Raw genomic sequence first — 24,225 nt, forward strand, 5'->3', positions numbered from 1 at the left:
ACGAAAACATGCCCAAAACAGCTTCTCAAAGCATATGAAATGCTAGCTTGATGTTATACATTTTGGAGTAAAATTTAAGACTATGCAAGGATTGACATGTTTAGAATTTAAAACAAAAATTTTTAAAAACTCAAGCTACTGAATGTGTCACCACCAAATTCATATGTTGAAATCCTCACCCCTGCAAGGCTGTGGTGGTATTAGGAGGTGGGGCCTTTAGGAGGTGATTAGGGCCTGAGTGCGCAGCCCTTATCAGTAGGATTGGTGGCCTCATAAAAGAGGCCCCAGAAATACCTTCACCCCTTCTACCATGTGAGGAGATAGAAAAAAGATGCCATCTATGAGGAAGTGGGCCTTCACCAAACACCAAATTTTACAACACCTTAATCTTGGAAATCCCAGTGTCCAGAATGTGAAGAGTAAATTTTTAATGTTTTAATGTTTGTAAGTCACCCTGTTTATAGTATTTTATTATAGCAGCCCAAACAGTCTAGGAAATAAGCATATGTTAATTATTCAATAAATAAATACATATCGAACACCTAGTAAGATAAGACAGACAGGGTTTCTCCCCTTTTGTGGCATTCTGGAAGAAGGTGTAATACCACTACACACACACACACACACACACACCCCTGTGTACACATGCACGTGCGTGCTCACATCGTATGCACGCTTATGTTCATATACAAGCTCGCTTCAGTTATTGGTAAACATCATGAAGAAGACAAAATATGAAAGGTAAAATGTACAGGGGTGCTAAAGGAATATGTAGGGGTTTGCTCTCCAGCCAGGGTGGTAGAAAAGACCTCTTTGATTAAGACTGAACTATGAAAAGGCAGAAGAAGAAAGTCTTCCAGGGAAGGGACAAGAGCAGAGGCTGGGTCTAACCTGACACAGGGAGAAAGAAGCGGCTGTGGCCAAGATACGGCAAAAGACCTAAGTCAGTGAGATTCATTTTTTCCCAGGTATTCTCTTGAAAAATAAAATGATGCTTATCGTCAGACCTCTCCAGATTTTTACACTACAGAGCACTCTTTCAATTTTGTTATCCGTCTTTCTAGGGATGACCTCAAAGCGAGCTACTTGAGCTAAAAATATTTAAACTGGATGCAACTAAATTTTGCAACTGATGGTTGCAAAGAAGCCTTTTAAAGAACACTTTAAAAAGCAAACTGATAGCTGGTTACATGATAGAGACCATGGTTAAATTCCTACATGAAAAAATTTCAAATCTAGCATTCTAATAAGCTTAAGATAAAGGTCCCATGGAAGTGGTTATACATAGATTCAAAACTGTTACAGTTCAGACAATTTAAATATAAGTCAAGGAAAGGTGCTCCTGGACCTGATTTTCATACTGTGGAGAAGCAGCAACACCCAGGAGCTTGTTGGACAGGCCTGGGAGGAATCTGCATTTTAACCAGATGCTTGGGTGGTTCACATGCTCGATGAAGTCTGAGAAGCACTTCTCTTGAAAACTCCTTGCTGAGCTTGTGTTCCATAAACTAGGAGACAAAAGCAGTATTTGTAGACAGATACCTTATTATATAATGTATTGTGTGTAACTAAATTGATGATGTACTGGTAAGATCGTGGGCTCTGGCACCACCCGTACTTTTCAGCTGTGTGTACCTGGGAAGGTTACTCATTTTCTCTGTTCATCAATCATCTTTCTCGTGGGTAAAAATTTAATGGTATGTTGAAATATATTTAAGGCTGGGTGCATTGGCTCACGCCTATAATCCTAGCACCCCAAGAGGCTGAGGCAGGTGGATTGCCTGAGCTCAAGTTTTCGAGACCAGCCTGAGCAAGAGCGAGACTCCCACCTCTAAAAATAGCCGGGCATTGTGTGGGGGCACCTGTACTCCCAACTACTCAGGAGGCGGAAACAAGAGGATCATTTGAGACCAAGAGTTTGAGGTTGCTGTGAGCTATGACGCCATGGCACTCTACCAAGGGCAACAAAATAAGACTCCATCTCAAAGTATTGTTGGTATACTATAAATTTAATATATTTATGTAATCTACATCTATAAACATTTTTATATTTAAACTATCAAAACTTTGTAAAAAGTCCTCTCATTGGGATAAATGGGAAACAGTGACTTGCTATTTAGGAACATAAGGTGATTCTGTTCAAGCTGGAATTCAACTAGCTAGTGTAGTTCATTTCAACTCTCGCTTGGGTTTAGCCCAAGTCCCTGCTTTTAACCAGTATTTCTTTCCTATGGGCCAACTCTGCTAACATTAGTAACACTTGAGTAAAGTCTTTAGTTAATTAATTAGATGAAAATCCAGCTGACTTTGAAAGGCAAATGAGGGCAGCAGCTTGCCCAATGTCACATGTATGTACCACAAAACAATCCTTCCAACCCACCCCCATATGTGGGTAAAGGTTGGGGTTACCATACAGCAGGAGATCAGAGGTCTTTCCCACAGACACTGGCCCAGGGAGGAGGCTGGAGCCCAGGCAGGAAATCCCACCTCGGAGACTGGCTGCAGGTAGGTGGAAGGCAGGTCTGAGAACTGCTTCACTCTTAGTTTGGACCTTTAAAGGAGTCACAGTGCAGGAGAGAGCTTTTAGGGGTGGGAACTAGGAAGGAAGGACTCAAGTGGGCAGCAGCAAGCCCAAGCTGGTTTCGCTATCTGTGTGCCTCCCTGTGGCCACTCCTGAGTCGTTAGAAAAGGTTTCAGTATTCCAGACTTGACCCAGCTTGGCCATCAGGCAACGTGGGAAGGGCCATGGGTCTATAAGTAGTAAAGTCAGCCTAGTAATGGCAGGAATAATAGGAGGTCAGACAATTAAGTTCACCAGCTCCCCCTAGAAGAAGCACTATATACCTCATTGCTGAATATCGGAACAGTCACCTTCATAGTACTCCCCTTGGAAAGCTACGCGCTGACTCCAGCACCTAGTCCACTCTGTAAAGCAATATTGGAACTCTTTTTCTGGAATGGCCATCAGAGCTGTCACTGTACTGATACCACCCAAACAGATCGTACCTCCTGCTGCACAGAGAAGAGCTGGTGCAGAGACTGTCAGGGTTGTGATGGAGAAAGTTTATTCTGCAGAGCGACAAGTGGGGAGATGGGAGAAATTTCTCCAATCTGCCTCCCTGAGAATTGGAGGAGAGGGTTTTTAAAGCAGTTTGGTGGACAGATTAGACAATCAGTCTGCTAATTGCCTGGTTTCAGGGCAGAACCATCAGTCCTTCTGGGCCCTTATCTGGGTGGGTCAGTAATAGAAGGCAGGACCTGACCAGTTGAGTGAGTTCCTTGGCCTGGGTGGGTCCATTACTGGACTGCAGGACCTGGAAGATATCTCAGAAACTACCCCAAGGTTCCAAACAGGTGATGTTCTGTGTGGACAACTGTCCATGACTCCAGGATAAAGAAGCAAACAGAGGGAACAGTGATTATTATCAAGCAAGCGGAAGACAATGGCTGCTTATCAGCACTATTTTATCTACAAGCAAATGAAGGGACAATGGCTCATTATTGTCATTATTTTAGCTAAGTTTGCAAAGTGTTGGGTCCCTTACTCTGGCTCTTGACTTGGACCCATTCATCAATTTGTAAGAGCAATTTCAGTATGAGACCTGACAGTTAAGTTTATGAACTCATCCTAGGATAAAAAGTTTTGGAGGATGGACTAGGTGCTGGCATCAGTGCAAACCTTCCCAAAGGGACGACTCCAGAGGTGACTGTAGTGATATTCAGTAATGAGGTATGTAGCATTTTTTTAGGATGAGTTCATGAGTTAATTGTCAGACTGTGTATGTAAGCTGTTACCAAGAAATGATCACTTGGAGCTTCCAGGTCTGGCCACCTGGGGATTCTCCTCTAGGGTTAGGAGTCCCCAAAGCCACCTCAGAACCGTGGTTCTCAACCTGCGGGTCTGTATTAAAGGGCTGTGGCATTAGGAAGGTTGAGAACTACTGCCCTAGAACGATGCAACAGGACTCAAAAAGGCTTATGGTTTATTATAACGAGATGGTACAGGATTCTTTTTAAAGCAAAGATGAACAATGTGTAGGGCAGAATTCAGGAGAGACCAGGCACAAACTTCTCCTGTCCCTTGTGGAGTCATATCAGAGAGTATAATTTTTCCAGCAGTCTTTCGGCAGCAATGCGTGACAATGTGTGCCAAGTGCTGACCCCCAGGGAAGCTCACCTGAGCCTCAGGTGTCCAAGTTTTTACGGGGTCAGTCACATTGCTGTCACATGACTCACAGGGCTACCTGGCTTCTAGCTCCCAGAGATCAAACTGATCACAGCAGGACCAGAGCCTTAGCATAACAAAGCACTCTTATCAGGCCAGTATTCCAAAGGCCCGCAGGTTATCTTCCAGGGGCAGGTCAAAGGCCAATTCTTTCTTTGAAATGAGCAGGGTTTGGAGCACTCCCAGTTTAAGGTTCACTTTGACTATTCCCAAGCGCCTAGCTCACAGGTGCCTGTTGTTGCTTCATGAAGGTAGGGGGAAGATTCCTTATAGCAGCCCACATCTTTGTGGGAGGCAAGAGAAGAAAAGAGACCAGGCAGTGGTCTGACACTTGTGGAGTCATACCAGAGAGTATAATTGACACTAAATCTGGTGCTCCAGCTACAGGGTCCAGGTTCACACTGATCCTACCTTTCAGCAGATATAAGTAGCCAGTCCTGTGTGTCCATTGCTCTCCCAGGCTCATCCTCACACTGAGACTTGTTCTTGACATAGAACCACCAAAAGAACACACACCCAAACACAAAGCTAAAAGAAAGCCGCAGTTCAACCCAGGATGCCCCAGCCAGGGGAACCCAACCCTCTGTGGGTTCCTATCAGCTGGTCTTAAATCCAAGTTGAGCTGTTCCTCCAAATACACTCCTCAGAAGCAGGGAGAGGAAGCAAGAACAAAGGCACAAAGGAAGGAAGTGGCGTCCCAGGCCACATCCTCACACAGGCCTAGGGTGAGCACTTAGGTTTCCTCTACATGCTTGCACAGAGCCACAGGAGCCATGATAGTCTGCAAAAGGTAAGCCCATTCCTGTGGCTCCTGGAGTCGATGGACACATGGAGGAGCCCAGATAGGGCGCTGCCAAGTTAACGGATGAGGGACAGGGTGGCAGTAAGAGACAGACAGAGGAAGAGAAACTCTGCCTCACACCCCTGTGACTGCACACTTCACAGGGTGGCTACGCTGACTTCCAGATGAGCTTTCTCAGCTCAAATTGGAGCCTCTCCCTTGGACTCTTCAGTGCATCCTCCACTTGTTACTGGACAAAGAGGGTCTGGCCGCCTGTCACTGTCAGCCAATATGTAGAGATAGGGATAGGTCCACCAAACTTTGTCAGAAGGCTGGGTTTCTGGAGAACAGTGAGAGTAGCCTCTCCAAGACTGTTCTGATCTTCCATTTCCAACATGACAGTTTTATACATTCAAGTTCAAAGTGAAGACCATGTTAACTCTTATCTTAAACAATAATCAGTATAACCCAGGACCCAAAATAACATTTTAATTCAAAAGTTGATCTCCTTAATCCATCCATCTAAACTTCTCAAGATGGGTATCTTTACTGTGGGAGATAAATTTACAAAACAGTAAGAATGGGAGACAGGAGGTGAAGGTCAGGCAGGACCTAAACCAACCACACCAGCTGCGTCATGTCTGCCCTAGCCTGACAGACTCCATATGATTCTCACTATATGTGCTTTCACATTCTCAATACAGAGTCACACAGCCACACAGGGCTCCAAGGCCAGCCCTACAGCCCTCCTGGATCATGGCCCACTGCCCTCTGCTTCACCCCTGAAGCCCTTGATCTGTGTACCCTACACACCAAATGTAAATGTGATCCCTCCCTCCTCTGGCCTTACTGCAGGCTGCCTTCTGTGTTTGAAATGTCCCCTCTGCCTGTGACAACCTGGTAGGGCCTGCGACACAAGGGCAGCTGCTCTCATCCTGCCCTTCAGAGTCTGATGGGAAAATCCAGATGGGACAATCAAGCCCTGTCTAGCAGGAAGCTGATGGCTAAATCTAGAACCTTGCAACAGCTTGCTAAATGCTGAAGTACCAAGTGTAAAGTGGCCCACCTCTGACAGGTATGAGTGGGAACAGAGCACAAATGAGGCTGCCGGCCTTGGCCCTCCCCTTCTCTATCCAACACCCAGAGAGGCCTGAGTGTGAGTTCAGCCTCCATCTACAACTGCCCCACACTCTTCCGGCAGAAGTGTCCATATGCCTGGGGGAGGTGGGAGCACAGACTGGGTTAGAAGTTCACAGTATGAACTTTGTGGAGGGCAGGGAGTTCCCCATAGGATAGTCCAGGAAGGAAGAGAGTGAGGGCCTCAGGTAGACAAGGCCCTTGGCTTCACTGGCTCGCTGTGCCATGGGAAGGAGCACAAGAGCCACTGGAGAGGACCAGGGGGTCCAGGGGTAATGCTGGTGTGTCACCTGCAACTCAGCAACAAACACACATGCAGTGCAACACACTCGGGGCCCCTCACATGTTCTGAGGCCTGGCTCAATTTCAGGGTACAGGTCCTGCCAGTCCATGCTGAGCACAACGTGTGATCCACGGGACCCTAACTCCTCAGACCAAGCCACCTCTGTCATTTGCACATCAACATCTCTCCCCATCACCACAGTCTGGCCTAGAACGGACACATAGGTGGCAGCAAAGATGACCTCCCACGGAACACTGTCTGGTGCCCCCTGGTTTCCCCAGAGCCATTGTCCTCCAAGATTCAACACAAGAGTCACCTCTCAATGATCCCACAGTCCTAGGGGACCCCTACTCTGTGCCTCCCTGACACCCCCACTCTGCTGCTATGCAAGACATTTCTATATTCTCAGCCAAGCCCCTCACTAGCCCACAAGGATCCATGTCCAGCTATGAAATGTACTCCATTCAGTAAGTAAATAAGGAGTGTCTACCACCTGGCAGGTGTGATTCTAAGCACTTGGAGTATAACATGGAACAAAACAGCCCCTGTCCTCCCAAAGCTACCAACTGCTGCAACGTAGCAGGCAGTCAGTACAAGCTGACCAAATGCTAGGACATTACAGAAACATACCAAAATAAAAATGAGTGTGCTAGGATGGTAGTGGGATATAAACTGCTTTTGTGAACTTAATTTAACAACTTATAAATATTCATTATCTCTGACCATCAATATCTTCTTTTGGAATCTACCTGTATTAGTTTCCTGGGTTGTCATTAAAATAATAAATCAAATAGCCGGGTGCTGTGGCAGGCGCCTGTAGTCCCAGCTACTCGGGAGGCTGAGGCAAGAGAATCGCTTAAGCCCAGGAGCTGGAGGTTGCTGTGAGCTGTGTGATGCCACGGCACTCTACCAAGGGCCATAAAGTTAGACTCTGTCTCTACAAAAAAAAAAAAAAATAATAAATAAATAAATAATAATAATAAATCAAAAATTTATTCTTTCAGAGTTCTGGAGGCCAGAAATCCCAAATCAAAGCATTGATGGGGGAGAATCTATTTGATGCTTTCAGCTTCTGGTGTTTGCCAACTTCCTTGGCTTGTGGCCACATCACTCAGATCTCTCCCTCCATCTTCCCACGGCCTTCTACCCTGTGTGTCTGTGTCTTCTTTTTTGTCTCTTATAAAAACACATTGTCATTGGGTTTAAGGCCTGCCCAGATTATCTGGGATAACTTAATTACAACTGCATTCACAGGTTCTGGGTAATAGGATGTGGACATATCTTTTTTGAGGACCATCTTTCAACCACTACTTTACCATATAGTAAAACTTCTATTTAAAAAATGTAAAAATCAAATCAAATCAACTTTTTGCACAAAGATCTTTAGCATGGTATTGAAATAACTGAAAACAACCTAGACAAGGGCTAGACACTAGGAGGGTAACTAAGCCTACTTTCCTTCAACACAAGATCATTTATTGCCATGAATGTGCAAAATGTTTCCAAAAGTTTCCTAAGATGGTAAATGCTTCTATTGTAATAAGTAGAAAAAAGCAGAACATAGGATTGTCTTTACAACCTGATTTCAAATATGTAAAATTATTCAAGGAATATTAAGTAGAAGGAAATGTGCCTTATGAAAAATATGTATAATCATTGAGTGGGATTATTGGCCTATTTTTTCCCTTCTTACTACTTCTACTTTCTAAATGAACACAAATTACTTTTATGATTTGAATGAATTTTGAGGAAAATTTGTTTACAAAGAGATACGCAGCTGAACAGGGGGACTGATCACCTACACTTATTTTTGCTTCCTCTCTAAATTGTAAACAAAAGAATGAAAAGGGATATTAAAATGATACAAATGATAAACAAGATAGATGATACGAAACCACAAGGAAGGGAGAGAAAAGACAAAAGAAGATGCAGGAAGTTGACAAGCTTTCAGGAACTGGAAAAGTCTGCAGAGACAGGATGTCCATGGGCCCAGCTGCTTGGGGCATGCAAGTCCCACTGAGGTGCCATGAAGGAAGAGGGGCAGGGCTGCAGGTATGGATCAACGTAGGTATATGAAGGAGGAGACTCGCAGGGTACTACCCTGAGGACTAGAGACGGGGTGGTGGGGAGTGGCTCAGAAAAGCAGAGGAACAAGCAAAAAGCTGCACTCTAATCAAGTGTCCCCAGATTCTTCTATTCTAGTTTCCAGAAGACAGGTACACATTCCCTTCCAGGTGGGATGGAAGATTCTTCTCTGGAGAAATTAAATGGCCTTAGAAAAGAGATGTCTGAAGAGTTCACCACAAGAAGGCCAGGTATACACCTAGCATCTCTATAGGTACAGCTGGCCCTCCAGAATTACAACCACTCACATATATACAGTGTTTCCAATCCCCCTAAGTGGTGCTCCAGTTCTCAAATAGGACCCCATAGCTGGGGGCTCCAGGTGGGAAGTCTCCGGTACAAAAGAGACCCAAAGAGACAAACATATAGAGAAGAGATCTGAAGGTTCAGGGAGTATGTAAAATGGGAGATCCTTTGAAAGGAGTGCTTTCATACAAAAGCTCTAAGTAATATCCTGACATAAGGTAAGGCATTCATGAAAGAAAAACAAAGGGCTATAAAAAAAGGATTGATCAACGTCCTTAGGACAGCTACTCTCAAAAAACAAAAAGCCAGAAAATGGCAAGTATTGGCAAGGATGTAGAGAAATAGGACCAGTGTGCACAGCTAGTAGGAATATAAAATAGTGTAGCTGTGTGGAAACAGCATGGCAGTTTCTCAAAAAATTAAAATAGAACTACCATATGATCCAGGAATCCACCTCCAAGTATATATCCAAAAGAATGGAAATAAATACTTGTAAACCTACGTTCATAGCAGCACCATTCACAGTAGCAGAGGCAAAAAGGTGGAAGCAACCTAAGTATCCATTGACAGATGCATGGATAACCAAAATGTGGGATATATATATGATGGGATTATTATTTGGTCTGAAAAAGGAAGGAAATTCCGATGTGTGCTGCAGCATGGATGAACGTTGAGGACATTTTGCTGAGTAAAATAAGCAAATACTGTAAAGGCAAATACTATCTGATTCAACTTGTATGGGTTACCTAGAGTACTCAAATTCATAGAGACAGAAAGCAGAATGGTGGTTTCCAGGACCTGGGAGGTTGGGGGCAGCAGAGTGGAGAGTTACTATTTAATACACATAGGGTTTCAGTTTTTGAAGATGAAAAACTTCTGGACGTGAATGGTGGTGATGGTTGCAAAACAACACAAGCATATTAAACATCCCTGAACTATATACTTAAAAACGGATAAAATGATAAATTCTAGGTTATGTATATTTTACCACAAAAATGTTTTAAAAGGTTAATAGAAAATAAGAGGTCTCTTAGAAATGATACTTTTTTTTTTGCAGTTGAACCCACCACCTCCAGCATACGGGGCCAGCACCCTACTCCTTTGAGCCACAGGCACCACCAGAAATGATACTTTTTAAGTTGGGAGAATGAAAGTTAGGAAGATCTCTTTCTGATGCAGTATAAATCCCAGTCTTAGAGAGCCTTCCTCAATCGCCCAAAGTATTTTTGATCCCTTATCCTGATTTTTCTCATCTTAGCTCTTAATCTAATTAAGTATTGACCCACTATTAGTTGTTTACTCTTTTTCCCACTGGCAGATGAGCCCTATAGAACTGGAGCACTTTCTACATTGTTCCCTGTTCTCTCCCCAACACCTGGAACCATGCCCAAATCAGGAGAGGCACAGGGCAAATATCTGTAGGAGAGGGTAAAGGGGAAGTCAAGGAGATCTCCCAAAAGGAAAATAAAAGTGTAAGCATTTTTAACATAGGAGAGAAAAGATAAGAAAACTATGAGGTCAATTTAAGAGATCCAACTGCTAACAGGAATCAGAGAGAACAGGAAAAACCAGGGAGAGGAATTCCCAAAGAATAACAGTGGAAAATTTCTGACAAATGAAAAATAGTACTCTCCAGACTGAAAGCATCTGAAAGAAAAAAAGAAGAAGAAAATATGTATCACAATAAGAACATATCCCAGGGATTTAGGAAAAGAACTCAGGCTGGGCACAGTGGCTCAAGCCTGTAATCCCAGCAGTTCAGGAGGCCGAGATAGGGGGACCACTTGAGGTTGGGAGTTTGAACCAAGCCTGAGCCAGAGTGAAACTCTATCTCTACAGAAAAAATTAGCTAGGCAATATGGCAGGGGCCTGCAGTCCCAGATACTTGGGAGAAATGAGGCAGGAGGATGGCTAGAGCCTGGAGTTTGAGGTTGCAGTGAACTACAATGATATCCTTGAACTCTAACCTGAGCCGGGGAGAAAGACCCTATCTCAAAAAAAAAAAAAAAAAAAGAGGACTTTTCCTGCAAAAGCAAACAAGTCATAAAAGATCAAGTATCAAAATAGCATTGGATTTCCTAGCACCCAAAGAAGTACCGGAAGCTATAAGGGAGTGAAGCAATGCCATGGAAATAGTGAAAATGTCCTCTGACCCAGCCAAACTTTCAAATATAGCATACAGGTATAATGAAACCTCTTCAGACAAGTTGGTCTCAAAAGCGAACCTCTTGTGCAACTTCTTTAGGAAGCTTTTGCAGGATGTGCTCCAGCAGAGCAGAAGAATAAAGTAAAACTGACGTGAGAGACCAGACAGAACAATCCAACACGGGAAGACCAAGAACGACGGCTGGCCACTAGAGGGCAGCAGGAGGGCGGAGGAGTCCAGGACCCGGTTTAGGAGGCAGGGGGAGACGGAGTGACCTGATGTTTCTGCTTAAAAACTTTGATGGGAGGGCAGAGACAAGATGGCTAACTGAAGGCAGCTTTCCACAGAGGCTCCCATCCAGAAGGAGAGTTAAAGGACAGAAATTTAGCAAGTAACCTGATGGATTAGAGCTTCACCAAGAGAGAAGGTTGAAGAACACACGTCAACTCTGCTGAGGTGAGCTGCGACCCCAAGGATACAAACAAAAGGTACAAAATCCATCACCAAGTGGACGTGAGTCCCCTTCCCCATTAGATCAGCTCGGAGTGGCCCACAAACAAACGAGCAGAGTTCAAAGGTCCTCCAACTACACTCCACGGAAGAAACCCTCTAAAAACTGGACCTACCTCCCCTACTAGGGTGCCTCGGCGTTCTCTTGCCAGGCATAAAACTATACAGAACTGTATATATTCTCTACCTGCAATTCTGAGCTCCCAGCACTCCCCTCCACTCTCACTCTGAGGTCTGGAGGCCTGTCCCCCAGAAGTCCAGATTCTTGGGTGATTTCTCAAGGGGTGTGGACAGGGCCTAGACTGCAGCTGGTCAGTGCTGATTCTGTGGCATGGGAGTGAGGAGAGGACAGCTGGCTGAGAGGGAACCACACGGGAGTGGCAGTGCCTGGAGGAGCCGTTTCTGGCAACAATAGGGCTCACCCCAGATATTCAGAAGCCACACACCCCCCTCTCTGGGCAACCAGAGGAGGCTGGGCATCTTCTCAGGTGGCAACCACCGCGGAACAGAACTAGGACAGAAATGCAGGCCCTGTGAGTAAAGGGTTTGCCTGAGGTGGTACCAGCCTGGGTGGAGTGCAGAGACTAGAAACGCAGGGACAGAGCTGGGAAGTTCCCAGGGCAGGGCTAACTCAGAAGACCACTTTACTGAGCCTAAGACGCAACGGGTCCTCATGGGATTGTCAGCCTATAGACAAAGGAAGGCAGGAGGCTAGAACTGACAGCTAACTGAATACAAACCTACAGGAGCAAAGATAGGGCCTGAGGCGCAGGCTCTGAAAACTCAAAACAGCTTCTCTTCTACAGGGGAATTTAAGAGGGACAGAAACAAATTCCCGCAAAGTTGTTCTTTTCTGTTCTGTCAGTAACATCAATCAGGGGCGGGGCTGGAACTGAGCGAACACCCCCCAGCCTCCATCAAGCGCCCGAAGTTGTCAGGCCTCACCTCCCCCTGCTGGATAGAGGCAGAGCACAGCAGCCTGGCTGAACAGAAATAGATTTCCTTGTGATTCAGACAGGTGCAAACCCCTGGAGTATCTGTTCACTAGAGGCAACTGGGTCACAGCCCTGCGGGGCTATGAGTGACTGGGTGTGACAGAGGTGCAAGGTGGGAAAGGAGGCATCAACCTTCCCAGACTAATCTATTTTCTGGGTGGGTCCTCCTGACTCCACGGAACACTGGAACAAGCCATATCTGAGTTGTCACCAGACCCCGGTGATCCAGTTGCCAGAGACCTTTTAAACTCTCCCACCTGAGACAGGTGCTGACTGAGACAATCAATTTGGACCTTTTGAACTGAGCCAATCACCTGAGGACTATACAAGTGGTACCCTGGGTGTGTGGTTGTAGGAAGGTTTGATGTTCCTTTTCCAATTGTTGCCTGTGGTGACTTAATTGCTGGTATTTCTCCAAGGCTGAGACTTAAACTCACAGTAACTGTTTGCCTAGAGTCAGACAGAGACCAGCTGAAAACAAGACAGAGCCACTTAGCCCCACCACACCAAACAGGTACCCAGTTTCTCAGGCCGTAGCACTGTATGGGACCTTGACAAAGCTCCAGGGGAAAAATCAAATGGTGTAAAACAATCATGGGGCAGAATCAGCGGAAAAACTCTGGTAACATGAATAACCAGAATAGATCAACCCCCCCAAGGAAAGATATGGCAGATGTAACTGAAGATCCCATTCATAAACAGCTGGCAGAGATGTCAGAAATCGAATTCAGAATTTGCATTGCAAACAACATTAATAGAATGGAGAAAATTTTGGAATTAGAAATTCTAGGAGAGATTCAAAAGTCGGAATTCGAGGAGAAATTCAAAAGTTGTCTCAAGAATTTAAAGAATTTAAATACAAAACCACCAAAGATTTTGATGCACTGAAGCAAGAATCTGCAGCCATCAAAGATCTGAAAAATACAGTAGAATCCCTCAGTAACAGAGTGGAGCAAGCAGAAGAAAGGATTTCTGACATTGAAGACAAAGCCTTTGAATGCTCCCAAACTCTCAAAAAGGAAGAGAAATGAAGAGCAAAAATGGATCATTCTCTCAGAGAGCCCTAGGATAATTCAAAGAAGGCTAATATCTGCCTCATTGGACTCCCTGAAAGTGATGAAGTGGCCTCACAAGGCACAGAGCCCTTCTCCATGAAATTATGAAAGAGAATTTTCCAGATGTGCCAAGAAATTCTGAAATTCACATAGCAGACAGTTTCAGAACCCCAGCACAACTCAATTTAAATAAGACATCCCCCAGGCATATCATAATTAACTTCACTAAAGTTAATAAGAAGGAGAAAATTCTGAAAGCAGCCAGACATAAGAAATCCATTACCTACAAAGGGAAGAATATTAGAATGACTGCAGATCTCTCCGCTGAAACTTTTCAAGCCAGAAGAGGGTGGTCATCAACTTTTAATCTCCTAAAGCAAAATAACTTTCAACCACGGATCCTGTATCCAGCTAAACTGAGTTTCATTTATGATGGAGACATGAAATACTTTAATGACATTCATATGTTGAAGAAATTTGCCATAACCAAACCAGCTCTTTTAGGATATTCTCAGACCTATCCTCCATAATGACCAGCCAAATCCTCTACCACAAAAGTAAACTCACTCAGAAACTTTTGATAAAACTCCAACTTCCACAGTGGTGAAAGTATTAAAAAGGTCCACTGGATGTTCGAAAAACTCGATACCCAAAATTTTACCAGACTTATCAGTATTCTCCATTAATGTGAACAGCTTAAACTGTCCTCTAAAGAGGCACAGGTTAGCTGACTGGATACAAAAACTCAGGCCAGATATTTACCGCATTCAAGAGTCACATCTTACCTTAAAAGATAAATATAGACTCAGGGTGAAAGGATGATCATCCATATTTCAGGCAAATGGTAATCAGAAAAATCAGGTGTTGCAATTCTATTTGCAGACACAATAGGCTTTAAACCAACAAAAGTAAGGAAGGATAAGAATGGTCACTTCATATTTGTTAAGGGTAATACTCAATATGATGAGATTTCAATTATTAATATTTATGCACCCAACCAAAATGCACCTCAATTTATAAGAGAAACTCTAACAGACATGACCAACATGATTTCCTCCAGCTCCATAATAGTCGGAGATTTCAATACTCCTTTGGCAGTGTTGGATAGATCCTCCAAGAAGAAGCTGAGCAAAGAAATTTTATATTTCAACTTAACCATCCAACATTTGGATTTAGCAGACATCTACAGAACATTTCACGCCAACAAGAATACACATACTTCTCATCAGCCCATGGAACATACTCCAAAATCGATCACATCTTAGGTCACAAGTCTAACCTCAGTAAATTTAAAGAAATAGAAATTATTCCTTGTATCTTCTTGGATGACCATGGAATAAAAGTTGAACTCAGTAACAATAGGAATCTGCATACTCATACAAAAACATGGAAGTTAAATAACCTTATGCTGAATGATAGCTGGGTCAGAGATGAGATCAAGAAGGAAATTGCCAAATTTTTGGAATAAAATGATAATGAAGACACGAATTATCAGAACCTCTGGGATACTGCAAAGGCAGTCCTAAGAGAGAAATTTATAGCACTGCAAGCCTTCCTCAAGAGAACGGAAAGAGAGGAAGTTAACAACTTAATGGGACATCTCAAGCAACTGGAAAAGGAAGAACATTCCAACTCCAAACCCACTAGAAGAAAAGAAATAAACAAAACTAGAGTAGAATGAAATGAAATTGAAAACAAAAGAATTATACAACAGATCAATAAATCAAAAAGTTGGTTTTTTGAAAGGGTCAATAAAATAGACAAACTTTTGGCTAACCTAACCAGGAAAAAAGAGTAAAATCTCTAATCTCATCAATCAGAAATGACAAAGATGAAATAACAACAGACTCCTCAGAAATTCAAAAAATCCTTAATGAATATTACAAGAAACTTTATTCTCGGAAATATGAAAATCTGAAGGAAACTGACCAATACCTGGAAGCACATCACCTTCTAAGACTTAGCCAGAATCAAGTGGAAATGTTGAACAGGTGCATATCAAGTTCTGAAATAGCATCAACCATACAAAATCTCCCTAAAAAAGAAAAGCCCAGGACCAGACGGCTTCATGTCAGAATTCTACCAAACCTTTAAAGAGGAACTACTACCTATATTACTCAACCTGTTCCAAAATGTAGAAAAAGAAGGAAGACTACCCAACATATTCTATGAAGCAAACATCACCCTGATCCCCAAACCAGGAAAAGACCCAACAAGAAAAGAAAATTATAGACCAATATCACTAATGAATATAGATGCAAAAATATTCAACAAGATCCTAACAAACAGAATCCAGCAACACATCAAACAAATCATATATCATGACCAAGTCGGTTTTTATTCCAGGGTCTCAAGGCTGGTTCAATATATGTAAATCTATAAGTATAATTCAGCACATAAACAAATTAAAAAACAAAGGCCATATGATTCTCTCAATTGACGCAGAAAAAGCTTTTGATAATATCCAGCATCCCTTCATGATCAGAACACTTAAGAAAATCAGTATAGAAGGGACATTTCTTAAACTGATAGAGGCCGTCTACAGCAATCCCACAGCCAATATTGTATTGAATGGAGTTAAATTGAAATAATTTCCACTCAGATCAGGAACCAGACATTGTCTGGTTATCTCCACTGCTCTTTAACATTGTAATGGAAGTTTTAGCCAGCGCAATTAGGGAAGAAAAGGCAATCAAGGGTATCCATATAGGGTCAGAAGAGATCAAACTTTCGCTCTTTGCCAATGATATGATTGTATATCTGGAAAACACCAAGGATTCTACTACAAAACTCTTAGAAGTGATCAAGGAATACAGCAGCATCTCAGGTTACAAAATCAACATTCATAAATCAGTAGCCTTTATATATACCAACAATAGTCAAGCTGAAAAAACAGATAAGGACTCTATTCCATTCATAGTAGTGCCAAAGAAGATGAAATATTTGGGAGTTTATCTAACAAAGGATGTGAAAGATCTCTATAAAGAGAACTATGATACTCCAAGAAAAGAAATAGCTGAAAATGTTAACAAATGGAAAAACATAACATGCTCATGGCTGGGAAGAATCAACATTGTTAAAATGTCCATACTACCCAAAGCAATATACAATTTTAATACAGTCGCTATTAAAGCTCCACTGTCATACTTTAAAGTCCTTGAAAAAATAGTACTTCATTTTATATGGAATCATAAAAAACCTCGAGTAGCCAAGACATTACTCAGCAATAAAAACAAAGCAGGAGGAATCACGCTACCAGACCTCAGACTATACTATAAATCAATAGTGATCAAAACAGCATGGTACTAGCACAAAAACAGAGAATTAGATGCCTGGAACAGAATAGAGAAACAAGAGATGAATCCAGCTACTTACCATGATTTGATCTTTGACAAGCCAATTAAAAACATTCAGTGGGGAAAAGATTCCCTACTTAACAAATGGTGCTGGGCGAACTGGCTGTAGAAGACTGAAACTGGACCCACACCTTTCACCGTTAACTAAGATAGACTCTCACTGGATTAAAGATTTAAACTTAAGACACAAAACTATAACAATACTAGAAGAGAGTGCAGGGAAAACCTTTGAAGAAATTGGTTGGGGCTAGTATTTTATGAGGAGGACCCCCTGGGCAATTGAAGCAGCTTCAAAAATACACTCTTGGGACCTGATCAAATAAAAAGCTTCTGAACAGCCAAGAACACAGTTAGTAAAGCAAGCAAACAGCCCTCAGAATGGGAGAAGATATTTTCAGGTTATGTCTCCGACAAAGGTTTAATAACCAGAATCCACAGAGAACTCAAATGTATAAGCAAGAAAAGAACAAGTGATCCCATCACAGGCTCCGCAAAGGACTTGAAGAGAAAATTCTCTGAAGAAGACAGGCGCACGGCCTACAGACATATGAAAAAATGCTCATCATCTTTAATCATCAGAGAAATGCAAATCAAAACTACTTTGAGATATCATCTAACTCCATTAAGATTAGCCCATATCACAAAATCCCAAGACCACAGATGTTGGCGTGGATGTGGAGAAAAGGGAACACTTCTACACTGCTGGTGGGAATGCGAATTAATACATTCCTTTTGGAAAGATGTTTGGAGAACACTTAGAGATCTAAAAATAGATCTGCCATTCAATCCTATAATTCCTCTATTAGGTATATACCAAGAAGACCAAAAATCACATCATAACAAAGACATTTGTACCAGAATGTTTATTGCAGCCCAATTCATAATTGCTAAGTCATGGAAAAAGCCCAAGTGCCCATCGATCCATGAATGGAATAATAAATAGTGGTATATGTACACCATGGAATATTATGGAGCCTTAGAGAAAGATGGGAGACTTTACCTCTTTCATGTTTACATGGATGGAGCTGGAACATATTCTTCTTAGTCAAGTATCTCAAGAATGGAAGAAAAAGTATCCAATGTACTCAGCCCTACTATGAAACTAATTTATGGCTTTCACATGAAAGCTATAACCCAGTTATAACCTAAGAATATGGGGAAGAGGGAGAGGGATGGGAGGTGGGGGAGAGGTTGGGGAAAGGGAGGGTGATTTGTGGGATTACACCTGCGGTGCATCTTACAAGGGTACATATGAAACTTAATGAATGCAGAATATGATTGTCTTAACACAATAATAAGAAAATGCCAGGAAGGCTATGTTAACCAGTGTGATGAAAATGTGTCGAACTGTTTATAAAACCAGTGCATGGTGCCCCATGATCACATTAATGTACACAGCTATGATCTAATACTAATAAAAAATAAAATAAAATAAAATCATCAGATAGAAAATAAGCAATTCTAAAAAGATAATCATTAATAAAGGGAGGAAAAATTTATGTAAAAAAGGACTACAGGGCCGCCAAGCTGGGAACCGGGGAGATGGCCGAGACTGACCCCAAGACCGTGCAGAATCTGGCCTCGGTGGTGCAGACCCTCCTGCAGCAGATGCAAGATAAATTTCAGACCATGTCTGACCAGATCATTGGAAGAATTGATGATATGAGTAGTCGCATTGATGATCTGGAGAAAAATATCGCAGACCTCATGACACAGGCTGGAGTGGAAGAACTGGAAGGTGAAAGCAAGATACCTGCCACACAAAAGAGTTGAAGGTTGCTAATTTACACTGAAATCTGGAACACCTTTTTTCCAAGCCAAGAGAAGATTGAATGGCTTTTTGCAACTAACTACTATGTGTAGACAGGTTTTATATTATAAAATGTGTGTTCTTATCACATACTATATGGTTAGATTTTAGAGTGATTTACCCCCTAGTTGCTTGAACATGGTATCTTCATATCTTGGACCTTGGTCAGTTGTGCTATTAATTATTAAATACTAAAACTTTGGCAGTTCCTACAAAAAAAAATTGTCAAATTTTTTAGTGTATTTTTGTGAAGTCATTTTTTTCCTGCCACTCCTTTTATAGTAGTTGCTCTTTGGTAAAAGGCTGTGTAATTTTTTTAATTAAACAGTAAATCCTTCAGTCGTAGTTAGCCCTGGTGAAGTGAGACATTGGTAGAATTTAGGGTTCTTCGATTCTCAACACGAAGTGACCGCAGCTAACACAAGACAGTGTGTTGGCAATACTTTTCAAATGGCTAAAAACATTTAAAAATTGTTCATTAACAAATATCTGTCACTGCTTTGTGCCAAAACTCAGAATTAAAGTTCCTGAGGTCAGATGCTAAAGTCAATGAAAAGTAACGACCACCACTTTCCTGTGTTAGAACTTAGTTAAAATACAGAAAATAACAGAATAGCCTGCTGTCATGAGGTGTTCATTTGTTAGAGTTTGCATGAGATTCTGATACTTCAGTGGGACCCTGCATAACCATCTACAATGGTTATAAAAAATCTGGAAGGATTTTAAAACTGTTACTCCATCTTTTCTTTGAGTGAAATAGAGAAAAAAGCTAAAGAGACATATTAAGTCTGCCAGTTGCTTGGCTAAAAAATGATAAATGGCTGATGCAGAGGCTCAGGTTTTTAAGAAGTACTCTTTGACAAACTATTTCTTACCAAAATTCTTGCAGAGTAACAGTTTCATTATTGATTATGGAAGGCGGGGATAATAACTCTTGCCACTCAAAAACGCAGTGTCCAGTAGACCAGGCCCAGAGGTCAATACTGATGACCTGGAAGGCAATCCACGTGATTGTCACCACAGAGTGATTTTATACAACAAAAACTAGAGAAATTGTAAGAGTTGAGGAATGGTATGGTCCTTGATAGAGGGAAACTTGATGAAAACAGCAGATTTTTTCCCATATGGCCAGTCTTGATTATATTGCAAATATATGATTATAGGAAATAATTTGTTCTATTTACAAGTTATATGAGGAACAAAAAGAAAAAAAGACTGAGGTGTTTTTATAATAAAATGAATTCACCACTATTACTACCCAACTATAAAACCTCCTTTGATGGATCCAGTCATTATGCTGCAGGGTTTAGCCCCTAAATGTCTCTCTCAAGCTGGCTGTGACCAGACTACCTAAAACCTGAGGGCAGGATTTATTGAGAGCCTCATAAATGGCAAATGGAAATGATGTTGCTCGTTGCCATGGTAGGAGAGTCAGGGCGTGAGCAGGAGTTGGCTTCCTGATATAACAGGTTTCAAAGGCAGCCCCCCTCCCCCCAACCAAAAATACCTGCTGTGAATAAAGGTGCCTGAAATCCTGCTACTGAAAAAAAAAAAAAAAAGGACTACAGTATTTGACTCAGTGAAAAAATCAATATAGTCATAATTAATGTAAACACTATTGTTCTAATTGTGTAGGGAATAGAAAGAAGTATGTCACCCTCTAGTAGAGCACTGTGGCATCACAGCTCACAGCAACCTCAAACTCTTGGGCTTAAGTGATTCTCTTGCCTCAGCCTCCCAAGTAGCTGGGACTACAGGCGCCCACCACAATACCAGGCTTTTTTGTTGTTGTTGTTGTTGGAGTTGTCATTGTTGCTTAGCTGGCCTGGGTCAGGTTCGAATATTTCCTCTTACATAAATATTTCCTCAGTGCATGTGGCCCGTACCATAACCACTGTGCTATGGGGGCAGAGCCAGGACACTGAATTCTTATCAGCCCAAATGGCAAAGAGATTAGTAATGTTTGAAAGTGAGTAGTAAAGAAAAGCAATATAAGCATGTTATGAAACATGGAGACAAATAGCAGAAGAAAAGCTTAAGTAATGGAAATGGGGGCGGCCCTGTGGCTCAAAGGAGCAAGGCACCAGCTCCATATGCCGAAGGTGGTGGGTTCAAACCCAGCCCTGGCCAAAAACTGCAAAAAAAAAAAAAAAAAGAAATGGAAACTGGTCACCTCCAGGGAGTAGGACAAAGGACCAAAAGGTGAAAGGCAGGAGTTTGCTATTTTTCATTATTACTGTGATTTTTAATATTATTTGAGTAATTATATGTACGTATTACCTTATTAACGTAAAAATTAACTAGCTTAAAAATTCGAATTAATGGGAATCTAAAAACTTATAATGGGAATATAATCTTATATTATAATCTTATAATCTAAAAACTTATTAATGGGAATCTAAAAAATTCGAATTAATGGGAATCTAAAAACTTATTTGACCATATTGCCAAAACCAGAGGGGACAGAAGGCAACTGTGACAAAGGATAGGGTGAGGGGGTGGACAGGGGAAGGAGAAGTGGCTGCAAGGGCTTGCCTGAAGGACACTGCCAGCAGCCAGGAACTCTGGGACTCAGGGCAACAGGTGGCTCTGCAGTTGGGTAGAAATAGATGACCTGGCCCGGGGCTCTCACTGAGGTCGGATGGATGTGTAAGGAAAGCCTGCAGACTCTGGGAGTGTGTTTGTAAAGTCCTTTGTTTATTTCCTGCTGGTTGGATTGTCACCCAGTGAAGTCCAGTGGGACCTCTAGCCTACCCACACACCATGTGGGGCCTTAGTTCACACACCATGTGGGGCCTTAGTTCACCATTGTCCACTTGTCTGATCTCAAGAGGTGGGACCCTCTCCCTTCTCACATACTTGAGAGTGGACAGTCGAAGGGCAACTTCCAAAACGCTGGCCTCCCTGACTCTTTCAATAGGAAACCAAGGATCTAATTCAGTTCTTCCACTTAGGGATGTAGGGAGAACACTCCAGACACCATAGCCAGAGCTGCAAGGAGCAGCTGGTACTCGCTGAGCCAGGCCTCTGAAGGGGGCCACGATATGAAGATCACAGCTCAAAGTCCACCAGGGAGTGACCTTGTACAAATAGCCAGACCTCTTTGAGCCTCTGTGTCATTATCTGAAAGGGAGAGGTAACACCTGACATTTGCACATCTTTTGTGAGGAGCAAATTAGGGATCTAAATGCTCATTTTTGACCTCTCACTCCCGTCTGCTCATACCAAGTTGTGTGCACCATAAAAAACAAGGCAATCAGCTGTATTAGTTCCCCTGGCTGCTGTAACAAATTATCACAAATTTAGTATCTTAAAACACTAAATGAATTTTTTTTATTTTACAGTTTAGGATGTCAGAAGTCCAAAATCAGAAGATACTTCCACATTTGATCAGCACATTTCCTATGAACCTGGGGACATTTCTACCTCCTGTTTCTGGCTAACTGTATCCCTATGAAAATTGCTCATTAGGTAGGGTAGAACCCAGTGGAGTTAATGCAAGGTAAAACTGCATTCCTTGAAGCATAACTCCACTCAGTCAGCACCTAACATAGCAGTTCACAAAAGACTTGCTACTGTAGTAGGAATTAGATTTATTTTTATTTTAAAAAATAAAACTCAGCAGTTAAGTCAAACTGCAACCTTAGAATAAATAATTTATACGGAATTCTTTTCAGCTGAATGCCCTCCCATCCCCTAGAGCTGCTGGGACATTCCACTGAGGCTATCTCCACAAATACTTGTCCTTCACCTTCAAAGACCAAGCTCCATGCTTCAGGAAAAATTAAACATTAACAATGTTCTTTTTTGTTTGTTTGTTTGTTTTTGAGACAGAGACTCACTTTGTCACCCTTGGTAGAGCGCCATAGCGTCAGAGCTCACAGCAACCTCAGACTCTTGGGTTTACCCAATTCTCTTGCCTCAGCCTCCCAAGTAGCTGGAATTACAGGTGCCTGCCACGACACCCGGCTAGTTTTTAGAGACAGGGTCTCGCATTTACTCAGGCTGGTCTCGAACCTGTGAGCTCAAGCAATCCACCCGCCTTGGCCTCCCAGAATGCTAGGAGAATAGGCGTGATCCACCACGCCCAGCCTAATAATGTTCTCTTAATAAACATGGACGTTCCATTACCCCCTCCAAGGGTGGTGAATAACACAATGCTGTATTAGGTCCAGATGTAATCCAACGTAACTATGGAGGTTAATTTTTATTGAGAGCTCATTATGGGCCACATTCTTGATAGAATTCTTTCATCTAAGCTCCTAATGCGCCTGAGGTAGGTGACATTTGCTATTTGCCCTATCAAGTAGGAAGAGGAGGTTACTAACTTGACTGAGGTCAGCAGCACAGCCAGGAAGAATTGGAATGCAAATCCAGGGAGTGTGCCCAAAGTTTAAGTTCTTAGCTACTGCCCTGTGCTGCTAGACTGGTAAACTGCAACAACCTAATACTTCTGTGACTAATGCAAAGGAATGAAGAAAGGTAATCCTTGGTCTTTTTTCTTTTTCTTTTTTTTTTTTTGTGACAGAGTCTCACTATGTCACCCTGGGTAGAGTGCCATGGAGTCACAGCCCACAGCAACCTCCAACTCTTGGGCTTAAGTGGTTCTCTTGCCTCAGCCTCCCAAATAGCTGGGACTACAGGTGCCCGCCACAACACCCAGCTATTTTTGTTGGAGTTGCCACTGCTATTTTAGCTGGCCAGGGCCAGGTTCAAACCCACCACCCTTGGTATATGGAGTCAGCACCTCGAATTTAACTTGCTTCAGCGAAACCTTGCTAACACAAGTCCCTCCTGTTACAAGTAAGAGACCCACTGAGCCACAGCCACTACCCTCCTTAGTCTTTCTTAAATACATGTGTTTTGGGGGAGCAATCCGTATCAGTGGTTCCCAACCTTCCTAATGCCGCGACCCTCTAATATAGTTCCTGTGGGTTGTGACCTACAGGTTGAGAACCGCTGATCTATATGCTGGCCACAAGGATTCCTGAGTGAAGCCAAGTGAAAGGCAAATTAGGTCTTGAGCTGATGAATAGATAACAGGATTATGGAATGGATCAGGGTCTGCTGCAACCAGAGGGGTGAGGGAAGGCTTCCTGGGGTAGGGAGTGACTTCACAGTAAAGCCAGTGCAGCACCCTGGAAGGTCAGCAATGAGAAGAGTGGCATGGCCATTCTGGCTGAAGTTGAGGAAAGGATCTTTGAAGCAAGGTGCTCCTTCAGCAGTATCCATTATCAGCTTGGATGCAGGACAGCTTGGATCCTGGCCCTACTGCACCCCGGAAACACAGCAACTGCCAAAACAAAAATGTGCTCGCAGACTGCAAAATGCCTGCGTTGCTTTAAGACCTAAAGTGATGCTTTAGGAAATAAGAATAGTCCAGGGTGGCGGGTGGCACCTGTGGATCAAAGGGTTAGGGCGCAGGCCCCACACACCAGAGGTGGCAGGTTCAAACCCAGCTCTGGTCAAAAAATTTAAAAAAAAAAGAACAGGGCGGCGCCTGTGGCTCAGTCGGTAAGGCGCCGGCCCCACCATATACCGAGGGTGGCAGGTTCAA

General features: G+C 42.7%; 1 protein-coding gene across 1 annotated transcript; it reads left to right on the plus strand.

Annotated features, from left to right (window-relative positions):
- The first annotated feature begins 18,382 nt into the window (after positions 1 to 18,382).
- LOC128594534 (heat shock factor-binding protein 1) lies at positions 18,383 to 18,882 on the plus strand. The gene has a single exon (XM_053603417.1). The coding sequence runs from the start codon at positions 18,401 to 18,403 to the stop codon at positions 18,629 to 18,631; it is 231 nt and encodes a 76-aa protein (XP_053459392.1). The 5' UTR covers positions 18,383 to 18,400; the 3' UTR covers positions 18,632 to 18,882.
- The last annotated feature ends 5,343 nt before the right edge of the window (positions 18,883 to 24,225 follow it).

Source organism: Nycticebus coucang, chromosome 9 (genome assembly GCF_027406575.1).
Source record: "Nycticebus coucang isolate mNycCou1 chromosome 9, mNycCou1.pri, whole genome shotgun sequence".
Lineage (NCBI taxonomy): Eukaryota > Metazoa > Chordata > Mammalia > Primates > Lorisidae > Nycticebus > Nycticebus coucang.

What these genes read in the sequence shown, in the direction of transcription:
- LOC128594534 (XM_053603417.1), top strand. Translation starts at nt 18,401, where the DNA reads ATGGCCGAGACTGACCCCAAGACCGTGCAGAATCTGGCCTCGGTGGTG.